Below are 22,892 nucleotides of genomic sequence, written 5' to 3' on the forward strand. Positions count from 1 at the left end.
TAAATCGACCCTCCTTCAGTTTAAACCCATTACCCCTTGTCCTGTCACTACATGCCCTTGTAAACAGTCCCTCTCCAGCTTTCCTGTAGGCCCCCTTCAGGAACTGGAAGGCTGCTATAAGGTTTTCTCAGAGCCTTGTCTTCTCCAGGCTGAACAACCCCAACTCTCTCAGCCTGTCTTCATAGGAGAGGTGCTCCAGCCTTTTGATCATTTTGTATGTAGATATCTGTCTACATACAGGCATCTAAATGCAATCTGAATCTTGAACTGCGTTGTCTTGAAAAACTCGAGAATTCTTTTGGAATTCATTTCTGTGCCTTATGCAGACAGTAATCGAACTAAGCTTGCTACTTTTTTTAATTGACTTACTGTCAAACATAGGGTGATATTAATATATTGTTTTTCCAGCTGCAAAGTTTAGGATAGCAAAAAGTTTCTTTGCTCTTGAATCTTCCCTGGGTTATTGATTAAAACTGCCTTTTAATAAGCCACTGCAATGCTGTTCATCAAGACTAAGATGCATATTTTTCTCTTTCTCTTGGTTTTGGCATGTTCCCCCAAAATCTGACTTTTGGCTGCAGTGTTACTAAAATGTTCAGAAGCTTGTTTGTCTTCTTGATAGAATTTAACACATTTTTTCTTTATGGATTTTAGGTTTTCTAAATGGATCTGTCTTTCTGCAGTATATTTCTAAGTGAATGAACTAATTTCAAATTACTACAATCATATGTTACTTAAGTATTATATGCTAACTGCTAGATACTGAATTATAGTTTCATTTGGAGCATGTTTTAAATGTTTTCTGATCTAGTAACAGGTTCTTGCTGTTGTCTTTATTAGTAATTTAAGTTTTTAAATTTTTTTTTAAGTTTTCATGAAGCAAATTACTGAAAGGTAAATGTCTAAGCAATGCCTCACTTAGACTTGTGTTTGCTTCCTTTTGTATAATCTTTTCTCATTCTGTTTTTTTTGTAGACTTCTGTTTGGAACTTTCACTATTACTTTGTCTTCATATTCCTATAGAAATAGTTTGCTAACATTAATCCAGTAGATTTTTCTCTTGTTTATTCCAGGAAAGCTGAAGTATGTTCTGGTTAGGAACTGCGATCGAATTTCCACTAGATCAAATTTGACTAATGTCCTGGAATAACAGTACTTTTTACTGATGTTTCTTGCTTTTCATTGTCATATCTTGTCTCTGCTCTATTTGAGTAGCACATATGCACATGTATGTTGTTGATTTGGCAAATTTGAAGAAAATACTTTTTTTTGGGGGGAGCAGTTACATCTGTAGACATCCTTTCATCTAAATTGCGTTGCTATCTCAAAGATAAAACTGTAGTTTACTCTTGATCAGGATTTTCACAGTAGCGTACTTTGTTCAGTCTCTGATTGCCTCTTCATTGATAGTTTAAATCAAGTGTGATAAATGCTGATTCCTTGCTTAGCAGTTCATTCACATAAAGTCATGAAAATATACTGTGTTTTAAACTGCTGATAATAATGACAAAGGTTCCAATTCTGATGTAATCAAACAACATGGAGTTTGACTCTATTTGAAATGTAAATGTAACCTTGCAGTATTGTACTTTATTACTGACTGTGTGATGGTGTTGTCCAATGAAGTCTACAATCACTGAAATGCCTCACTGATGTTGACAGGAGTACAGGTGTTGCTGGCGTCTGTCAGTGTACTGAATTACTGGTTTTGAATGGCAGAGCTAATTGAATCAAGAAAATGCAATTGAATGAAAGGCTGAGTACTTCAGAGACATAAGTCGGTGATGGTATAACAGGTTTCAACTACATAAGCTCAAAATTAGAGGAAGTAAAAATTTTCATCACGACTACTGAAGAAAAATACAAATGCTGATAAAGTGGATGATTTGGTAAAATGGACCTACACCAAAACAAATAGAAAACAGTTTAAGAATAAAGAATACAGCCCATACTTACATAATAAGAGAATGTATTCTGTAAGGTATTGTTGCACTAAATTTTAACTGGTTTGGTTGCCTGCATTTTCTACCATTTGTTGTGTCCAAATTACAGATGAAGCTGATGAGATTCTCCACCACAGTGTGGCACTGCAACTCGTGCAGTTTGTGGGCTTAAGGAATACACCTTACATTCAAAGCCAAGAACTTGTTGTTAGTTTAAACGGTCTAATGAAATTACTCTCGGTAGTGCTAACACATGTCTCTGATCACATCTCATGCCTCTACTTTTCTATGCTGCATTTTATTTACTGTAATATTGCTATCTGCTAGTTGCAGAAATGTATTTAACAGTAAACTCTGTGCCGTAGACTTGTACAAGGCTAAGCAAAATCTAAAACTAGTGGGGTGGTAGTCAATTCGTTACTACATGATTCCTTTTGCAGCTAAATAAGCCAAAAGAGAGCTCCAGGCAGGGCTACCAAGTCTCGATAAAGCCTGGCAAGTCTTGGAAGCATGTGGTGTTAGCTTAATAGAAAGCCTGTAGCCTGTTACTAGCAAAAATAACTAGGCTACAAGGCCACATGTTCTGAACAAGATTTTAAAGGATATGACAGACAAATATTGTATATTAGCTTTTTCAGTGTCCAGAAATACTTGGTTGTGCAACAGGAGAGTCCTAATTTCTTCTCTGTTGGTTGCTGCTAAGACAATTACTGGAAGGTTTTATTCAGTCCACTTTTGAAAAGTGAACAGGGCACCTTAGGCGGCTTTTTTTTTTTAATTGTTGTGTGGGATTTGGATGTAGGTAAGTCTAAGGATTTTCTATTTATTTATCTTTTAGTATTTGTAGTTTCCTTTTTTGGGGTTAGCACCATTTTTTGTTACCTAGTGTAGAGTGATGCTTTGACAGTAACAAAGAAAGATACTAGAAATACTAGAATAACTCTTACAAACAGTACATGCATAGAAGCAGGCTTCAGGAGTAATACAAAGGTTTTGTTTGGATTTATTTGAAGAAAATAAATAAGTTAACTGTCTTTTCATTTAGGTTTCTAAAATACTGTAAACATGCGTTTACATGCAATCAAATTGCATAAAATTAGGGAAATTACGTATTTCAGGCAGAAGTGTTATAAGAATAGTTCTCACAGGCACTACAGAGATGAAGAATCCACTGTGACAGTTAAAGCCCCAAATTGTTACCAATTTAGCAGCTTTCCAAGTGGATTGTCCAGAGAATAATAACTGAGGATTGTTTCTTATTTATAATTTCAAAGAAGCCCCAAATCTGAAAGGTATTTCTCAAGGGAACATATTATATTTAAGAAAAAATGATCAAGGTTATGGTCCTGTTACCTATATTCCTATTTAACTGAGTTCTTTTAAAATTGACTGCTAGTAATATATTGCCAGTACCTTTCTGCAAGAAAACACACCATAGGTATATTCCTCTTTAATATGTGTAGGGTTTTTTATTGTTACTCATTAGTTGATGGTGTAATTGATCTCTTTGTAAAGCATATGGAGAAAAGACATGAACAAGCTTTCATTACCTTGCAGTTTCTGGCCTTATATATGTCTTATTTTGTATTTTATTAATATTTTCAATAATTTTTTGTGTTACATGCTTTGCTAGCTTAAAGTAAAAAATGGACTTACAGCGAGGAAAAAAGTAGCAAAGAAACATCACTTCAACAAACCATAATACAGCCAAATACATTTTTTTGTTTTTAAAGAAACTTCTAAACATCAAATTTAATGCTATTTTGTAGTATTTTGGAATATGGCTGCTTAGCATACTGTTGTCTAAATTTTTCTAGATGGTTTTGACATTTTAAAAAGTTTTTTTTTTTATTTTTTTGAAGTCCAGACTTAGGCCAATCAGACCATTCTTGCCTGCTCCTTGAGCCTTTCAAACAACTTTCATGGGTTTGTGAAACAGGACTTTGCTTTAGAAAGCCATGTTGCATTTATTCATGCTGTTCATTTATTCATGTTGCATTTTTCTCATGTTACTCATTAATTTTGTTCTCTGTTATACTTTCAGTATATTTGCTCTATAGAAAAGTCAAGCTTTACCAGTCTGTAGTTGTCCAGATCTCCCCAAAACATCCTTGTAAATATCAATATAATTTCTGCCGTCTTCCTTTTCTTGGGTGTCATCATGCTTTTCAGTAAGAACTTAAATGCAATAGCAAGTACTAAAGTTATTTTGTCTTCAATTTTCTTCAAAATTTTGGGCAAATGCTCACACTTTTGGGTGACTTCTCATTGTTGGCTTTCTTTTGTAAGTTCTTCTGCCAACACCTGCACCTGTTTGTGTGCCTGTTCTACTTTGGGAACTCCTTTCACACTCCAATAGAACATTTGATGAAGTGTTGATGTGGCCTTCGTTTTCTTTGGGTACTTATTTTTATCGTTATCTTTTACTGACCCTACAGGTTCTCTGGTTGCCTTCCTTATTTTGTTATCTTCAAGGAAAAAGATGTGTTAATGATCGTTGCTTTTTGCAAGTTATCCGTCAAGCTGCTTTTTTTTTGTCTGCTTTAATACAGCTTCCTGTTCAATCAGCTAAAGTTTTGATTTCTTTTTTCCTTGTGGGTTTTTTTTTTTTAGTTTGGTTAGATGTCATAACTTGAATAATTATTGTCTAAGACTGGAATAAGTTAGGCAAGTCTATCTTAACATTTTTATATGGTTGATATCAATAATTGAATTTAGTGTGCTTTTTCCTATTGATGTCAATAAAGTAAAAGCAATAGTTTTTATTAGTATGCAAATCTAGGTATTTGCATGTACTGAGTTTCATAGAAGTTCTGAGGGAATAGAACTTAATTTCAGTTCTTCATTCAAGTAAGGGGAAGGAGCAAAGCTTATTCCCTCCTCCTATTACTGTTCTGAAGTTGTTATTGATGGAAAGTATGTTGTATGATGGAGCAATATAACAATAGATGCTGTCATGGTAGCTTTTCTCCGGAAGACGTGTCAGATGGGTTAGTACAGTGGTTGCAACCATCCTTCCTTGAGCATCATTGTTCTCTCAAGGACACTTGGTCCCTAACCACCTGCTGGAGCTCACTCTGCTTAACTCGATTTTTTTCAACAGCTTCGTAGTTCTCATGCTGATTAACAAGTTGTTTACACTTGTTACGTTTCTGTTCTTATAGCTAAGCTACTGCTTTCTCCTGTAGTATTAACTAAAGTTCATCTATGTATGCTAACACTGCTGTCAAGTAGGCCTAGGTTATGCTGGCTGCCATGCACCATCATAACAGTTTAGTTACAGTAATGTATGAAACTACTTTCATGCTTATAATCCTTGCAGTAGGATAAGTACCTGATCACGGGTGTAGACTGTTTTATCATTTAATCTTATCATGTTCCTCTTGTAAACTTAATGCGTACTGTTGTGTTTTGGCCGTTCAGTTCTTCTGGTGACCATATGTAAAGTCATTATTTGGCATTACATGTACTTTGAAGATGATTGATATGGTATGTTCCCAATATCACCTTTTGCCTGACCATGGCATAATACATCATCATTTTCTAGAAGAGAAAAGGCTTTAAAATAGAGAAAGTATATAAACCGGTTTGCTTTACTTGTTTACATAGTATATTAGGCCAGAAGACATAGCCTAATTGACTTGTGATTTAAAAAAACCCTTAAAATGCTGGAAACACATTTCCTGTGCATTGAAGCAAGATGTGCAAACAATAATGAGTGGGGGGAAGAGAGGAAAAAAAAAAAGGAAATAACGACTTTTGTTACCTTTATTTATGATTAATAATAACTTGCCATTGTTCTAAAGGCTTGTGACTCTGGATGGTGAATTCCTGCTGTTCCTGGCTATGGGTTTTCCAGATAAACCTCTTGATTCTTTGGAAGAGGGACCACTTCCTAGTTAACCACAGACTGATACTGGCATCTTAGTTGACCTGATGTTTGCTTTTGAGCTGAAGTACTGATCCCCATCAAGTATTGTATGACACTCAGTGTATTGAAAAAGGGAAGATTTTTTAAAGAAGGGGGAAAAGCCCATTCTGTTCTTCAGGCTCAGTTTAGTTTAATCCACATTTTATCTTATATTTTCTACTGTTCACACAGTCTTTACCACTTCTATTATGTCAGTAACTTTTTTATATATGTATAGATAAATATATATTTACATGGATTTTTATATGTTAAGAATTATGCTTATCAAGGTATTTGTGCTAAAGTTAATTTACTAAAGGAACTTGCTATTTGTATAAAACAAAATTCAATGGAGTGAGAAAATACTTAATTTTTATGGACATTTGTGAAGTAGTGTTTGGTGTCTGTAGCTCATGTGGTTGATAAGAAATTTCAGTGTCTTAATTGTAAGATTACAGTAGATTGATAATTAGATATGATGTAAAGTCTAATTCGTAGTTCATCATGTCTTTTTGACTGTGGTGCATATTGAAATCTAAGAAATAAAATAGTTTAATATTTCCTCTGTTATAGGTAGCTTGCATGCAGCTCATCAATGCTCTTGTTACATCTCCTGATGACTTGGATTTTAGGCTTCACATCAGAAACGAATTTATGCGCAGTGGATTGAAAGAGATATTGCCAGTAAGCGTCTTGTAGTCTCTCTTTGCATTACTATTTAAATTATTGGATTATTTGAGCTTGAGAGGGGGAATGGGAGAACAAGTTCTAATAAAATATTCTCACAGGCATTGTATTAAATCTGGGCATGAGCAGTTTGATATGAGAATCGGTCTTAAAATAAGAATAAAAAGGTAAAGTGTGCTCTCTGAACTTTATGCTGATTCTTCAGCATTTTAGGACTTGAATTGAGAACATGTGACAGACAGTTGTGCGCACACTTTGTGAAGCCAGACTGAAGCCATGTTTATGTTTTGAATATTTAACATATGTGTTCTTGCAATTTTAAACTTGAAAATAACATAGATTTATGGAAGTTATTAAAAAGATAATGTTTATCTACATATGGAAATCGTAATTTTGCAAGCCTTTCTACTGTTTCTTCTTTGCAGCAATTGAAATGTATAAAGAATGAAGCACTAGACATTCAGCTGAAAGTGTTCAATGAGCATAAGGAAGAAGACATGATCGAGTTCTCTCATCGTTTAGAAGACATTAGATCTGAACTAGAATATCCTTTTGATATCAGCAAGAGAAATGCAAACAAATTAAAGTGTATAATGGACATTTTTCTGGTATAACTTCTGTTTAAAAAAAGTTATCAGTCAACATTTGACTGAAATATTTTTTTCTCTGCTATTATTCTCCTTAAGTCTTTTACTGAAGTAAATGATGTTTACAACATGGTGTGGAATACAGTTAAGGACACTAGCGCTGAAGGATATTTTCTTTCTATTCTCCAACATCTTCTGTTGATAAGAAACGATTATTTTATACGGTATGTTTAATGCTATGTTAAATGATAATTATGGATTTTTGTTGTCATTTAGTCATTAATAGGCTATTTCTTCCATAAATTTAATGATAAATACAGTTTACTATTTTTCTGTGTGAATTGCAGTTCATAAATATTCCTTTGTGAACTCATGTTCAAAAGTATCAGCTTTGAATAAGAATGCTGTCCACATGTTTTTCTCTCTTCTGCTTAGGATACAATTTTCTATATAAATATAGAAAACTATTTTTGTTAAGATCTGAATCTTACTGACTGCAAGTATAAGTGATCAGGTCTCTTTTTTGGCTATAAATCATGGTAGTAGCATTGTAATTTTGTGGTGTATTTGAGTTAAAGGACAAAACTAAGTACACCAGAAGTGCACTTTATACAGAAATCTGAACATATGCTTAATTTAGAGTAACTTTTGGTTGCGAATTGAGTATTCTCAATATACATTATAGGTCATTGTGAACATGTTAGTATCTCTTGGAAAATTTGTCAGATAAATTACAGTGAAATAGTTAATAAAATCCTAGATGTTTGAAGCTGCCAAATAGTCTCCTTTCTAAAATCTGCTTGTGTTGTTGAGGAAGCACTTGAGGAACCAGATATGAACTGAACAGGGAAGCAAAGCCATCTGTTTTCTGCATAACTTTGCATTTCAGGAAAGGTCTAGCACAAATGTACCCTTAAAGGTTAAAAGTGTTTGTCTGACATGGGTACACCTGTGCTAGACCTCTTCCACCTGAAAGGGCTTGAATTCACAGCTTGCATGTTCTGGGCAAGTGACCCAGCTGTCATAGCCCCTGGCATTTTAGAACAGTGTGCTTTTCATTCCTCTTATTGAAGCAGGGCTGCAATGCATCCATAGTTACAGAAGTCACAAAACCAGGGGGATCAAGTTGATCCTCCTTACTAGGAGGAAATAGGAAAGAGTCAGTCCTTCCTGGATGTCCGCAGGGGGAGAGATGCAGAGTTTATAATACAAGAATGGTTTATCTTTAGGTCCTCTGTTTTTTCAGGCTTTATGTAAACCATTCTTGTGTAATAAGCTGCCAGATATATTTGTCCTTTGAGACTTTTGGGCTTTGCACCTATCCTTCTATGGAAGTAAGTCAGTCCAAATTTTACTGTGTTCATAGACATGATTTTAAGTATACATTAATAACTAAATATGCTGCAAAAGAACTCATCTCTATCTTTAGTCCACAGTATTTCAAATTAATTGAAGAGTGTGTGTCCCAGATAGTGTTACATCGAAATGGAACAGACCCAGATTTCACGTACCGTAAAAGATTAGATATAAACTTCAGCCACTTAGTAGGTAAGTACTATGCTTGGAAACGAACACAGTATCGTACTTCTTTATATGTTCCAAAACCCAAGTTAAAGTTGTATATCTGATTAAGAATCTTGTGTTCCCTCTATATGTGTAATTGTGTTTGTTAATTTTTTCAAGATATTTGTGTAGATAAAGCAAGATTAGAAGAATGTGAAGAGAGGGCTTCTGAACTTTCCAGAAAAGTAAGTTATTTTTAAGTTACGTGATCGTAAGATGGACACAAGGGATGGCATAATAGCTTTGTGAATAGTGTAACTGAAATTTGCAAGGTTTTTAACTTCAAATTACTCTTTGTTCTTATGTTTAAGCAGGAATTTAGATGTTTCTTATGGACTGGGAAGCAGAGCAAAGTGGTATAAAGTAGTTAACCTTAACTGAGAGTCATTCTGCTATTTATTTTAAGGTTTCATTTACAAAAGTCCCCAAAATCAACTGGATATTTTATTTGAACAGCTATCAGTTTCTTCAACAAGATAAACAGTGGGAGAATAAGAACTGACTCGCTTGTACCTACGGACTCTGTATTACTGTACATAATTTTTTCAAGCTTCTCAGCCTAAGTCCAACTTAAAATACATTAAGTACTTTATGCTATTTCATATAGTAAAGGCTTGTAGTGGTAACAGAGATGGTACTTCCACTCAGTGCATACATGGAGGTTAGAACAGCAGATATGTTGTATGTGTCCTTAGTATTGTTGACACGAGAGTTTTAAGAAACACAAAAAGAAAAAATGGGAATCTAGGGAAACTATGCAGAGCGACTTGTATCAACAATTTTCTTTTTTTTCCTTTTTTTCTTAGTTTGAAAAAGATTTTGTAGTTCATCAGGAGACCCAGGCCCTGCTGCAAAAAAAAGAAGAAAGAATCAATGAACTTGAAGCAGAATTACAAGCTTTTAAATCACAGGTATAGGACAGCTTAAATGAATGTATGAAGTATTGCTTTTGAAATGGACTTCATTTTGCATCTTTTGCACACTCTTATAGTGCAGTTGAGGGTTTTCTCAAAGAATCCTGTTATTGATTATTACTGACTGTTAGTTTCCCTTATATCTATTTTATACAAAGAATTGTAGTGTGACATTAATTAGCTATTTCAGTTCCCAAATCATCCTTCTTGTGCCCGAGCTCTGTTAATTAAACTAGTTTCTTATGTTTCATTTGGGTTTTACTTTCAGTGTCATATATTTCCAAAGTAATTAACCACATAGGGTAATAAGTCTTATGCTTTTAGATTAGCATTCATCACTGTGATCTGTATCCCTCCTCAGGAAATTATTCATTACTCAGTTTGCTTTGCTGAAGCCTTACCATGGATATCCAGCAGTGAAAGAAATAACCTGTGGCTGGATAAGACCATTTCCTGATAATTTTTCAATTTTCAAGCATAAATAGATATTTTAAAAAGTAATGGAGAGGAGTAGTTGAGATTTTTGAGAGTAATACTTGAGTTAACTTGTAACTGCTTCAGCTCTAAAATCTGTATAAGGAGGCTGTGTGACCAAGTGATTTTTCCTGTGTCTTACTTCCTGGAATAAGAGGCACAATCTAAAAATGGCTAATGAAAGACAGAACTGGGAAGACATGCATATAGGAAGGTGATAAAATATATGTTTCGATCATAGAGGAGTTTTTTCTAATTTTGAGCTTGTTTAATTTTCTTAGTGAAGAAAATTAGTTTAGCACTGCTTTTGTCTGTTTGAAAATGTCATTCTAATTCAGGTTTCTAGTCAGAATTAACTGTTAATGTCAAAGTCAAACAGGCTTTATAAAATAGCAATTACAAAAATTGTTGCTTTTAAAAACATAATTTTAGTGAGACCTGTATCTCATCCATTAAGAAAGTATTTTTATGTATGTATCTTGAAAACATGCTTAAGTACTTTTTTGTGAGCGAAATAGGTTTTCTCTTGGATATTTTATTTTTTCTCTTGTTCGCTGTATTAAATATAGCTTTTTTTAATGTGCAGTGAGCATAACATATGATTATACTCACAAATTATCATACTATGAATTATCCCACTGTTAATGTTACTTGAAATATTTTGTACATATCAAGTAGTTAATTACTGCAAATTATTACTCTTAGTCTTAAATCCATCTTAAGAGGAGTCTTTGGTTTCCATATGGCATCAGTTGCTACTTAGCATGGCTACTTCTGCCTGTTATGACTATCTTTCTCCTGGTCTGGTTCCTTTATTCTTTTATTGTAGTTGGTATTTGTTCATGTATTTCTTTTGTTATTAGAGCCTCGTTGTTCAGTGTCTACTTGTTAGTGTAAACAATGCATATGTTCAGAAGTTCAAAACAATAATACTCTTGTGCATTTATTTATTTGTATGTATTGATATTCAGCTATTTCCTTTTAAAAAATGAAATCCTTTGCCTACTGTATTCCTTTCTGTTTTTAAAAATAAAATGGACTGTTTCAGCTCATAATTATCAGTTGAAAAGTTGATTAATACTATCACCAGTATTAATCAGTATCACCAGTAGGCAAATATAGCGTATTTATTCTTTTGGTTTTTTTGTCAGGTACATATTTATTAACTTTTGAAGACCTATGATAGAAGTTCTTAAAATAGTAGACATAAATGTATTTTTTTAGACTTAATGAAGTGCTAATAAGCCCATCTCAATACAATATAGATCTCCTTAATATATATAATAAGAAATCAGTGTGGTATCTTATGAATTGTTAATATAGTTTTCAAAACCACTTAAGTACTATAAAATATTGTGTTACTACTTTTCCTATCCGCCTAGTTATAATAGGATAATGTTTCCTATTTTAACAAATACAATGGCCACTAGTTTTATATGTCTGCAGTTTTAATGAAGCACTGTAAGAGACCTGTATCTTTTGGAAGGTTTTTTTAATAATGACTTTGTGCATTCAATTCTGTAGAATGACAGTGCTTCTATATTGGAAAACATGTATTTTTCAACAGAATTATTAATGTTGTCAGATTCTGCTGTTATGTCCTTGGAATATTTCTGTGTAATCTCTAGGATAAGAAAGAACACTAGAGACTTGGATGTTATTTTTTTTTTATTTTGAGCTAAACTGTGGTAGTCTAGATAAAATTGCATCAAGGTACCTATCAGACACTTCTTAGATCATGATCAATGAAATAGAAGAAATGGGATATAGTATTTCAGTTTTTCATTTTTGGTGTGCGCCCTCTGGTCTGAACGTTCGCTACAAATATTGAGGCTTCCAATTATGAAATCAGAAGCGTGTTATATTATAATATATTATAATTCATATTTGATTGTCCTGTACAAGAAAAATGTCACGTTCAGTTGGCTTGCTGGATTTAATCTATCAACTGTGATGCTCTGGAGTTTTGTCAATAAAAAAAATGTGAAACTGACTAAGAATATTTTCCTTATCAGTATGGCTCCTTGCCACCTGGTTTTCTGCCATCAACACGTGGAGATGCATCAGTTGTTCCACTGGAAGCTGCAGGACCACATCGAGTGCTGCCGCCTCCTCCTCCTCCACCACTGCCTTCTAATGGAGCAATCCCACCACCACCGCCTCCCCCTCCTCCTCCACCACTTCTGAATGGCTTGGGAATTCCTCTGGCTTTTGGTGGTGCTCCTCCACCACCACCTCTACCAGGCTTGCTTGGAGCACAGTGGTCTCCACCTTCATGTACTTTGCCGTTTGGAATGAAGCCTAAAAAAGAATTCAGACCTGAGGTTACCATGAAAAGGCTCAACTGGTCCAAGGTAATACTGATTAATGGCAGACAATTGATGTAAAATCTTTCATAGAGCTTAGAGTAAATAGCATTGTCAGGAGTAAGACTACATAGAGCAATTACAACATTAGTTAAAATTATGTAAGATATGAATACTTTCTGCCTTTAGTTTTCATTGTTTTCCAAAAACTACGTTTCACTGACTCATGAATCATCTGGGCAAGTATCTCTTTGCTTTCTGAGATGCCTGGAAAAGTCAGTTCTGGTCTACAATAATACACCCTTGATACCAGCATGCTTCCTGGGTCTTACTGTGCCTTGTCTTTTAGCAAAGTGTTTACATTGGATCAGTCACTGAACTATACTGGTAACTATACAGTTTCCAAACAAGTGTCTTGCATCTTTCTAGTCTGGACTGTGAGAAGAAGCATTGTGGGTCTCTCCATTTGTCCTTAGGGTAAATGTGCTTATGTAAATTTAATAGTTAAAAAAAACCCCAGAGTTCATTTTTTTTTTTTCTTCTACATTATGACAAGATCAAGTATACCAGGACTATCAATCTACTGAGTTTTGGAAACAATTATTTAGACCAAAATAAGTCAATAAAAAGATTTTCAGAGTTTTATAAAGCAATCAAAGCTACAATCTAAAAAGTAAAGTACTTAATATCTAGTTAAACCAGTTGTGTTCAGAGAGTATTCAAAGTTTACCCAAGTTTTAAATTTAGACCAAAGATAATTTGCTACATTTAGACCTTGGATAACAGACTTTGTTGTCTGTATTGGTTTGTATTTTTAAAATAAGTTTGTCCAAAAGCACTTACTGTAAGCATTACTATCTTCAATCAGAAATATATTAACAATTCTAAAGATGAGTTACATACCGAAAGTTCAAGTATTTTACAGAGCTCTTAAGTATTTAATTTGCTTTAGACTCTACAGAACACTGTCTCTACATAGTATCAGAATAATTTAATTAATAAAATTTTGTTTTGTCTCTTGCTTATAGATCAGACCTCAGGAAATGACAGAATCCTGTTTTTGGGTTAAGGCGGAAGAGGACAAGTATGAGAATGCTGACATGCTTTGCAAATTGGAACTTACATTTTGTTGTCAAAAAAGGGGTAAGTGATTGCTTGAATTTTCAGCTTTTAGAGAGATCTTTAAAATTCTTGAGGCTTAACTACTACATGAAAAAATTCAGAATATAACATTATTGTTCTGGTTTCTAAGAGGAAAGTGTGAAGAAAAAAGTTTGAAAATCCTAGACTGCTTAAAGCAGTAAAATTGAACTATTTTACTTAAAGGGTGACAAAAATTGTGTGACCTATAAGGAAAACCTTACCAAAAACACCCAAGACGTGCTTCCAGATAATACAGGCTTTTATTCAGTCACATTTGAAAAAAATATTTATAAAATTTTGTCAGAACACTTTAGTAAATTACTGGGACCTAATCTAGAGTCCAGAAGATGATGTGTTTACCCTCAGAATGCATATGATAATTGATGTGTTTTGGTTCCAGGAAGGAGGAGAGTCTTTTAATGAAACTTTCTACTTTCTGATAAACATGTGGGAACACTGATCTCCTTTGATATTTTGCTTAGCTTCTTCAGCTTTTAAAGCCTTGTGGAAGAACACAGTATTTGAAAGTATTCCTGGCTTTAAACCTTTTCTTCCTTTCTGGAAGTAAGTTGTCTCACTAGTAGTTTAGGTTATTCTGCCCCATATGTAAAATGTCTATATTTCCATTGTTATTTCTTGAGACTTCCCCTTACCTTCCCCCTTGATTGGTATCAGAGACTTAGTACTTTGGGACAGCCAAAGGGGTGCAATGATTAATTCCTTTTCAAATTGAAAAGGCATTATTATATTTTTAGTTTGTTTTACAAATTTCACTTTGATATTTTTATTTAATATAGTGCATGACATTCTCAAGTTTCTCCATTTTATTTGGTTTTGTATGCTTTAGTGTGCATTATGCAATATTTTTTTTTATAACCAAGAACTTTATTCTACTTTTGTCAAAGCAGACTTTTTATGCTCTAGCAGTATTTCTACTGAGTTGATTATTACGGTTTGTTACTGTTGATGCTTAACAACAGTAAGAATATTGTACAAAGATAAAAAGGCAAGAAAACCTCACATACCATAGACTTTTTTGCTTGAATCTATTAGAATAAGTCAAAGACATAATTGTGGTGCCTTTATAATGTTAGGAGAATTCCCAAGAATGTTTCCTGAATTAATAAGTTGGAAAGTTTAAAAGCCACTGGAGGATATACTGTTTCCTATGTGTAATTAAACAGTAAAATTTGGGAGACAAGATGATCTTCAGGCCAAACATGTTAATGGCTCAGAAGAGGATTGTGAATCTCCACAGACAGCAAGAACATTACAGTTAACAAGATTAACATCCCTTCAAAGTTTAACTGAATGAACTGAATACATTGTTTTGACAAAACCTAATAGAGAAGAGTTGTTTGATCTACAGTTGAAAAACCAGTCAAGTATACTTTTAGACTGATGGAGTGGGGGACGGGATAACATGGGCATGAACACGAAAGACACAATTAAAAGCCTATAGCCTGCAGGGGCAATTTTTTTTTTTTTCATAGTTGGAGCTTACCGCTTAATCTTTTTTTTAAGCTTTGAAATCTCTTCCATCTCACATGGGTGATATAAGTGTGCCATCATCTTAATTTTTCAAAGGAGACACTAAAGATTTTTAGAACAGCAAGTGAGTGTCTAAGGGGCAACATGGAACTAAATTTCATCTTTGTTCAAGTGAGTGGTTTACTGAAATTTGCATGAATGCTTAAACACATAAGTAGGCATCTCAGTGTCTCTTGTTAACAGCATGAATTCTAGTACAAAGGTCAGCAGAGTAACTGCTTTTGTTCTCATGACATGCTTGTTTGTAGCTTACATGTAACATTGATTATAACAAAACTTGCCAAAGAAATTGGAGACATCCAGTTTTCTTCACTTCTCAGTCTTGAAGAGATTTAACACCATGCTTTTTAAAGTAGAATCAGCAAGCTATTCACTAGACTCAATTTGGGAACAGTCCTTGACTATTTGTAAAGCTTTGTCTCTAAACCCAGAAAGACAAGAAGCTGAAAATGATTCTGTAGCCAAATGATGGCATGCAAAGAATGAGCTGGTTTCCACTCTGTTGAAGGGTCTGCTTATGCACTCTTTTCATTGAAGTCATTGTGTGAGAAGAGGTATCTAGTTGTGGAAGCAGGGACCAGAATGTTCAATGATGCTTTAAGTGAATTTTATTCTGATTAAGTAAAATCAGATTGAAGTACTCATATGTTCAGTTGCTGCATTTTGCCAGCTGATGTGCCAAAAGTATTTCAGTGTTGATCCAGAAGAGGAAGTCTTATGTGTATGCAAATAATCCATAGAGGAGTTTCTACTAGAAAAAGGAATACAGAACAGTATAGAATAGATTTGAAGCTTTAGCAGATGTTTGTACAGAAGTTATAAATTATGTTGATTCTGAATGGGTATTGAAGCAATTGACATAACTGAAGATGTTATGGAGGTATGAAAGAAACATTACTGCAAGAATAAAAAAGTAAAAGAGGGTCTAGCTTCAGAGTGTAGGAAAAATAGTGAGTAGTAACATGGAGCAAAGACTATACATGGAGGAAAAAAAATCACTCTTTTTGAGGATGTCTGGAGATGTCAGAGACATGTTCTTGAATCATGGAATTATTTAGTTTGGAAGGGACTTCTGGAGGTCATTTGGTCAAATCACCTTTGTAAAAGGAGCGTCAGCCTAGTTCATGTTGCTTGGGGCTTTGTCCAGCTGAGTTTGAGGTATCCCTAAAGATTGATATGTATGGATGGACAACCTGTTCCTGTGTTTGTCAGCATTGTGGTGAAATTTTTTTCATAACATCTTCTTGGAATATCTCCTGTCTCAACTTGTGTCTGTTGCCTGTTGCTCATTGTGCACCTCCAGGAAGAATCTAATTCCCTCTTATTTGTAGCTTTCTGTTAGGCAGTTTGAGACGGCAGTAAGAGTTCTCTTGCCCTTTATCCTTCTCAGGACTGACAGCTCTCTAGCCTTTCTGTCTGAGTCTTATGTTTCAGCCCTCTGATGATCTTGATGGTTTTCCACTGTAGTCGTTCCAGTATATCTATGTAGTTTTTTGAAGTGGGGAGCCCCAGTCTGAAAAAGTACTTCAGATACTTCTCCCTGAGAGAGGAGGGGAGTAGAGGGAAATAATAATTTCTTTGACCTACTGACAGCAGTTTTGGTAACTTACTGGAGGAAATGTTTTCACTGTGCTGCTTGTTTAATAATAATGATGATGATGATGATGGTGATAATGATGAGTCCATGTAAGGGCAATGGGTGGTATAAAGTATTTTCTTTTCATTTTTTTTAATTGCTATATACCTGTTTTGTCACTTCCCAGAAATTGAACTGTTTTGTGAAAGGAACATTTTTTTATAAAAATTAAAACTTTGAGCTGGAACAATAAGAAGTATCAAAGCATGAAATGCTGATGATATTCTTGTAGCAACTTACTGAAAACAAAATATAATTTATTTATTGACTCAGAATTTATTCTTGTCTCAGAATAAATTTATAATCTTGAAATGTAAGATTACATATATATATGAAAGAAGTAGGCGTGGGCATAATGGAAAACCAACTCCTTTGTCGTAAAACCATATTGATTTACTGCTTCACAGGGAATGTGGGAGGAGAATATTAGTACAGAATCTGGAAATACAAATCAATGTGTGGATGGAATATTTTCAGTGTGAATACTTGAGAAAAGATTTGATTGTGACTGAAAAGTGTACATACATTTAAAATATTTGCAAGAAAACTTGAGAGTTTATTGTGAGATGCCCCAAGACAAACAAACTAAAGATTCTGGAACCCTCAAATCATTAGCTTTGTGACAGCAGCAGAAAGAATAAAAGTGAGGAGTGAAATCACTATCTTAGACATCAGTGTAGAAGTAAGGTACGCTCCACAATGCTCTCCCTGGCTGGGAAGGGGAGGAGGGATTAAAAAAAAAAAAAGTAATTGAGAAGTTCTGAAAATAAGATGATGATTGTGAATGGTTTGCATGAATGATCTTTGGTTTTCTGATAACTTTTTAAAGGCAAAAAGAAGGATTGGTATAAAGGGTAGTTAGAGCCTTGAAAGAGAATGAAATAATAAGAAATATCAAGTGTTTAAAATTTATCAGGATTATACTCATGGGTGCTGATCAGTGAAGAAAATCTGTGAAAAGCCTTTTTGGCAACAATGGTATCAAAGGAATTTCTTACTGTAGTTCTTTGAAAACATTAAACTGAATATATGACAAAGTTAACTGGTATGTGAAATACTGAGCAGCAGAGCTGGAGCAAACCTTTTATGTTCTTTTGTACTATCTTAAGCCTAAAAGATAAGATGAACAAACAAAAATGCTTGTTATCAAATGATCAATGCTTTATGATAGGTGTGTTGGAAGCCTGGTGGAAGGAGAATAATCACTGGTGTATGATGCTAATATGCTGCCAACTTTGCCGGAATGATTAGACGTACAGGCAGAGGAGTGTCACTTTGCATAAAAGACAGCGTGAAGCGTAGCAGCATGAAAATCTTGTGGCGGGAAAAGAAGCCTACCATGCGAAACTTTGTGAATGGAAATTCCTTCTAATAATATAATATTGTACTGTATTAATAGCTCTCTGATCAGTTGATGTTGGTGATGAGAAAGTGTTAAGTGAGATTAGAGAAGCTGCAAATTTTGTGGCAATGAAGTGGGAGATTCAACTACCTGCATATCGGTTGAATCGATTCCTTATCAGGATGTTATGAGAAGATAAAAGCTTTGGATGTAACAAATGACTGCCTACGATATTCTTGTAACCAATGTGAAAAGAAACTGTTCTGGGAACGGGCTTGAGTCATGCACAAGACCTAGGACGTCAGAGGAGGAGAGAATGATCACTGTCTTAATGTTGTACCAGGAGAGAACAATCCAAGTAAATCTATTATACAGGTGTTCAACTTCAGGACAGGGAACTGAATGAGAGAGACAGATGGTCAAGCAAGCAAGATACGCATGCCTACTAGCAACCCAGAGGCTGTTCTGGAAATGCCATCTTAAAGATTTGAGTAAACTTTGTATTGTAATTCAGAAAAGGCCCAACTAAAGCTGTGGGGTAAAAAATGTGTGTTACTTGATAGGCAAGTTAAAGACTGTATCACTAGGAAAAGGATAGTACTAAAAATGTGGAAGGCCTGCCCAAATGAAGATAACAGGAAAACTCATTAAATGTAGCTGGATAAATGTAAACAGGACATTCTTCACATACTCTTTTAGAATTCTGAATTTCCTGCAAAGGATCCTTCAGCTGATATTGAGAAGTGTACTTAATTTTTTGAAAATGAAGTTAGCTAGGGAATTGGTGGGACCACTTGGCGATGACTTCAAAAGTTCAGCAGGTTCAAAGAACATTAGGCAAATTCAGGGGTAATAGGTCCAAAAGAAATAGGAAAGGATCTATTGGTAGGAAGAGGAGCTTCCTCTTTTGGGAAGTGAGGAGAATGGATTATAAATAGTGATAGGGCTGGCATAGTGTCTTCTTAAGTAACATCTCCTACTGTAGCTCTTAGAGAGAGTGCTTGGCTGGAGGGATCACTGTTCAGACCCAGTAGGACATTTATTAGGTTCTTAATCATGGATGTAAGAGTGCCTGTTTGCTTGGAGTAGCTTCAAGCTACTATGTTTAAGACTTACGCTGCTGAAATATGGTATGTTTTTATATTCAAATGCTTGGTCTTGTCACTTATAGAAGGGAGAAAAGTAATGAAACACCCATAAGAAATGTACTTAGTTTGTGGGGATACTTTGAAGAGTGCTGGTGTGGAGAAGATAAATCAATAGGTTGGTGGAAGTTTGTGAATAAGTGTAACTAATGTAGTGAGACTGTAGTAGTTACGGCTTAGTGTGGGCTATGCGTTCAGGATAACTCGAGACAACCAGCTACATGTTGCTTAAAGTCATTCTTCAGGCACTTGAAGTGGTTTACCAAAGGTGATTCCAAGACTTAGGAGGTTGTATGGAATGTACTAAGAAAGCAACCTCTAACAAAAAAGAAATCTTTTGAAGCATTTAAATGCAAAATGATAATTTGTTTAATGTTTGCAAAATATAAGAAAGGTAGTAGTTTTCTGAAATACATGCTTTATAATTAGTGTGCTGGGTTTATAAATATCCTGTTAATAAGTTGGTTTAGCTTGATCCAACTGTCCAATGAATGTTTGGTGGTTTTTTTTTTTTTTTTTGGTTGGGTTTTTTAACATAACTGTTATGTTTAAAGTGTTAAAGTCCAAATGAGGATTAGAAATTGCAGATCAAATAGATGAGAAACCACTCCTAAATTCTTCATTATTTTAACAATATGCAGATAACTGCAGTTAATGGGAAATGGCATGGAAAATTAGAAATTTACTCTTCTTTCTTTTCTAGATATCAAAGGGAACTGATCTAGTAAAGTCAAGAGAGAAAGATTGCATGATCTCTCTCTCTTTTAATATTAACTGGGACAGATTTTCATCCTAATCTTATTGGAGATGGCAGTGCCTGATCCCATCACACCAGAGCTCCTGCCAGACTTGATTATTCAGAAATAAAGCACTTCTGTGGGAGTGCTATCTCTGTTGGCACTTGTCTTGAAAAGGTCAATATAGTTCCCTCTTTCTTTTTTCCTTTTCTTTTTTTCCTCCCCTGTATACTCTGTAAGAAAAACCATCAAGGCCTAAACTGTTATGGTGCCAACCAAGTCTCAAACATTTTACACCAGAAAAGAGAGTAAATGCTATCAAGAAGGTCAAATCAGCAATATAAATTAGTTTAGTGCTGTATTTGACGTGCCACAGCCTACCCAGCATAAGGAATAGAACTTGTGGTTGGCTCCCTGAAGGATTAGGTGGAGCCCAGTGTCCTCATACTTTCCTCCTCTAGAGGAGGATTTACACAGAAGTTGCTAAAACTGTGCTGCTGATAGAATCTTGTTATTACAAACCTGTTAAGACTACCAACAATACAGTCTAGTATCTTCTGCTAATAATATAGCACTGAGTAACTCAACTTAACCTTTTAATGTTATCGTTATGGGCTGTGTCCAAATAGAAGTAAAGCCTGCTATATAAGTTTGGCTGCCTTGCAGTATCACCCTAACTACCCTTTAAACTAAAATTATTCTAAAAGTTTTTTGTGTATAAAATAGGGGGGAAAAAAGTTTCTTTCTGAAGAGTGCAGGAGTAAGTTATAGGGATTTACAAGGGACAGAAACTAATCACTCTTATAAGGCACTGAAATGTCAATGGTATCTTGCAATTTTAATATGTCATCTTTCCATCGAGGGAAGAGATGGTATGTTCACTCTTGCATCACTGGTAACTTTATTAGTGGTTTCTGTTCTAAACAGATAGAATGATCTCTGCTTTTATCTTATTTAGATATCTGTATCAAATATATTTGTTATGTACAGATTGATATATAAGAATCCATGAATTAATATATTCTTGTGATGAGTTGACATTGGCTGGCAGCCAGATGCCCACCCAGCCACTCTCTTATAAAATGGAAAAGCCTGTGCATCAAGTCAAAGACAGGGAGATCACTTACCTGTTATTGGCACAGGTAAAGCTGACTCAATTTGGGAAAATTAATTAAATTTAATTTATTTTAATTTTTTTTTAATGTCCTACCATGAATAGGAGAAACCTTCAGTTGTTCAGACTGTTAAATGTATGTAAGGAGGTGAGGTGTGAATAACTCCTAAAACATGAATTTCATACTGAGATAACCCCAGAAATATGTGGCAAACAAAAAATGGAAAACCTGAAGAGGGCATTAACATACTAATGGTTGGAGTAATCTAACAATAGCATTTATTTTGTAGTTTGTTTCTTTTTGGAGCTATAAATTGTGGCTTCTTTTTCCCTTTAATCTCTTTCTATGACTATTTCTTAGGATGAATTCTCCCTTCATCAGTACCCTAATCTGAGTGCATCAGAATCATCAGTAACATCAGATCAGTATTCTGGCAGGACTGTAGAAAAGAGGCAATCTGTCAGTAGATGTTACAAATAGTTTTAGAAAAACTTTTGTTGCTAGAAAGGTTACTTTGACTTATATGTGCAGTTAGGAAATGCTTTGTCAGACAGTGAAAGGATACTTTTGAAGAGTTTGTTACAGCACTTGTAAGTAACTACCTAAGCAAAGTATAAATTTTACCTTAATTTTTTTTAACTTAGGGGTTTTTTTTTGCTTTATGGCAGAGTTGCCGTATGTGTTATTATTAAGTGATTGGTTCTTACCTTCTACGCACAGAGTATTTATTATTTCCTGTCAGCTTCAAAACAGATTGAGTGTTTTTCTTTCTCCTCAGTGAAGTGCCTTGAAGGAGTAGTTCCTGTAATTCACCTTTACCTTTTTTTTCATAGCTGATTTCTACCCAAAATGCAATATTAGTCTGCAGTCAACTCATGTTTGATGAAAATATGACGGTATATTCAGGCTAACAAAAGCATTCCACTCCCATTTCACAACACTGTGGTAGGAAAAGCCTTTGAGGGCTTAATGTTTTAGAAGCAACAGGAGTGTTCCTTTATTGATTTCTAGTAGAGAATGTTTTTACAATGTGAATAAGTAAAATTTTAGAGAAGATAGATATTATCTTCATGTATCCAGAGAGAGGAAACAAGTCTGCTCAGTATCCTAAGTCCTAAACCATAAATACCACCGGAATGGAAAAACAGGTTTGGAATGCAAGTTAGAGCAGACCATCACAGTGCCCCTGCTCAATCTAACAGTTTTGTTTATTTAATAGAAAATATTCACTTTAACAACTTGTATATTTGTCCCTATATCAGCAAGGGTCTTGCAAGAATTAATTTGCTAGTGTTTGTATCACACACAAGGTATAAAACACTGTACACCTACTTCACACCTATTTTCATGGGTTTTATCTCCTTTTTAGTTTTGTTACATGTTTGTGCACTAGATGCTTTTGATGAATTTCTAATCTGATTTAACAAGTGTTTATATCTGAGTGAAAGTAACACTATATTTGAGTGTAAGAAAATCTTCATTACAACAGTGCTTTTATTGTAGCCTTTTTTCATTGTGAGCTCAGAAAAATAATTTAAATGCAAGAAAAGAAATGTTTAACAAATCTTATTTGGCAAGCCTTCAAAGTCACTGTTGATGAAAATTATTAGCATTTAAATATACATGAGCGTTACTTTTCGTCCTTTAGAAAATCTACCATTTAGTTTTTCAGTGAATGGCTTGATTCAGAGAAAATTCATTTCAAGGACAATTCATTTTTTAAAAACAAAACAAAAAATCAGACAAGGAGATTATATGTTAATGGAGCAGTGACTTACAATTAGGCAGCTGTTAGTACTTGGGTAGACACTGGTATGCTGTGCAGAATATGGTAGTATA

General features: G+C 34.5%; 1 protein-coding gene across 2 annotated transcripts in view; it reads left to right on the forward strand.

The window, feature by feature from the left end:
* Nucleotides 1–22,892, forward strand: part of DIAPH3 (diaphanous related formin 3) — a 256,877-nt gene that overhangs the window by 57,489 nt on the left and 176,496 nt on the right. For both annotated transcript variants that reach the window (XM_054812840.1, XM_054812841.1), the window contains 8 exons: nt 6,427–6,537; nt 6,966–7,084; nt 7,235–7,351; nt 8,557–8,675; nt 8,811–8,875; nt 9,497–9,601; nt 12,094–12,432; nt 13,413–13,527. In XM_054812840.1, coding sequence (XP_054668815.1) covers nt 6,427–6,537; nt 6,966–7,084; nt 7,235–7,351; nt 8,557–8,675; nt 8,811–8,875; nt 9,497–9,601; nt 12,094–12,432; nt 13,413–13,527 — 1,090 coding nt within the window. The remainder of the gene's footprint in view (nt 1–6,426; nt 6,538–6,965; nt 7,085–7,234; nt 7,352–8,556; nt 8,676–8,810; nt 8,876–9,496; nt 9,602–12,093; nt 12,433–13,412; nt 13,528–22,892) is intronic.

The sequence above is a fragment of the Grus americana genome, chromosome 1 (genome assembly GCF_028858705.1).
Source record: "Grus americana isolate bGruAme1 chromosome 1, bGruAme1.mat, whole genome shotgun sequence".
Classification (NCBI taxonomy): domain Eukaryota; kingdom Metazoa; phylum Chordata; class Aves; order Gruiformes; family Gruidae; genus Grus; species Grus americana.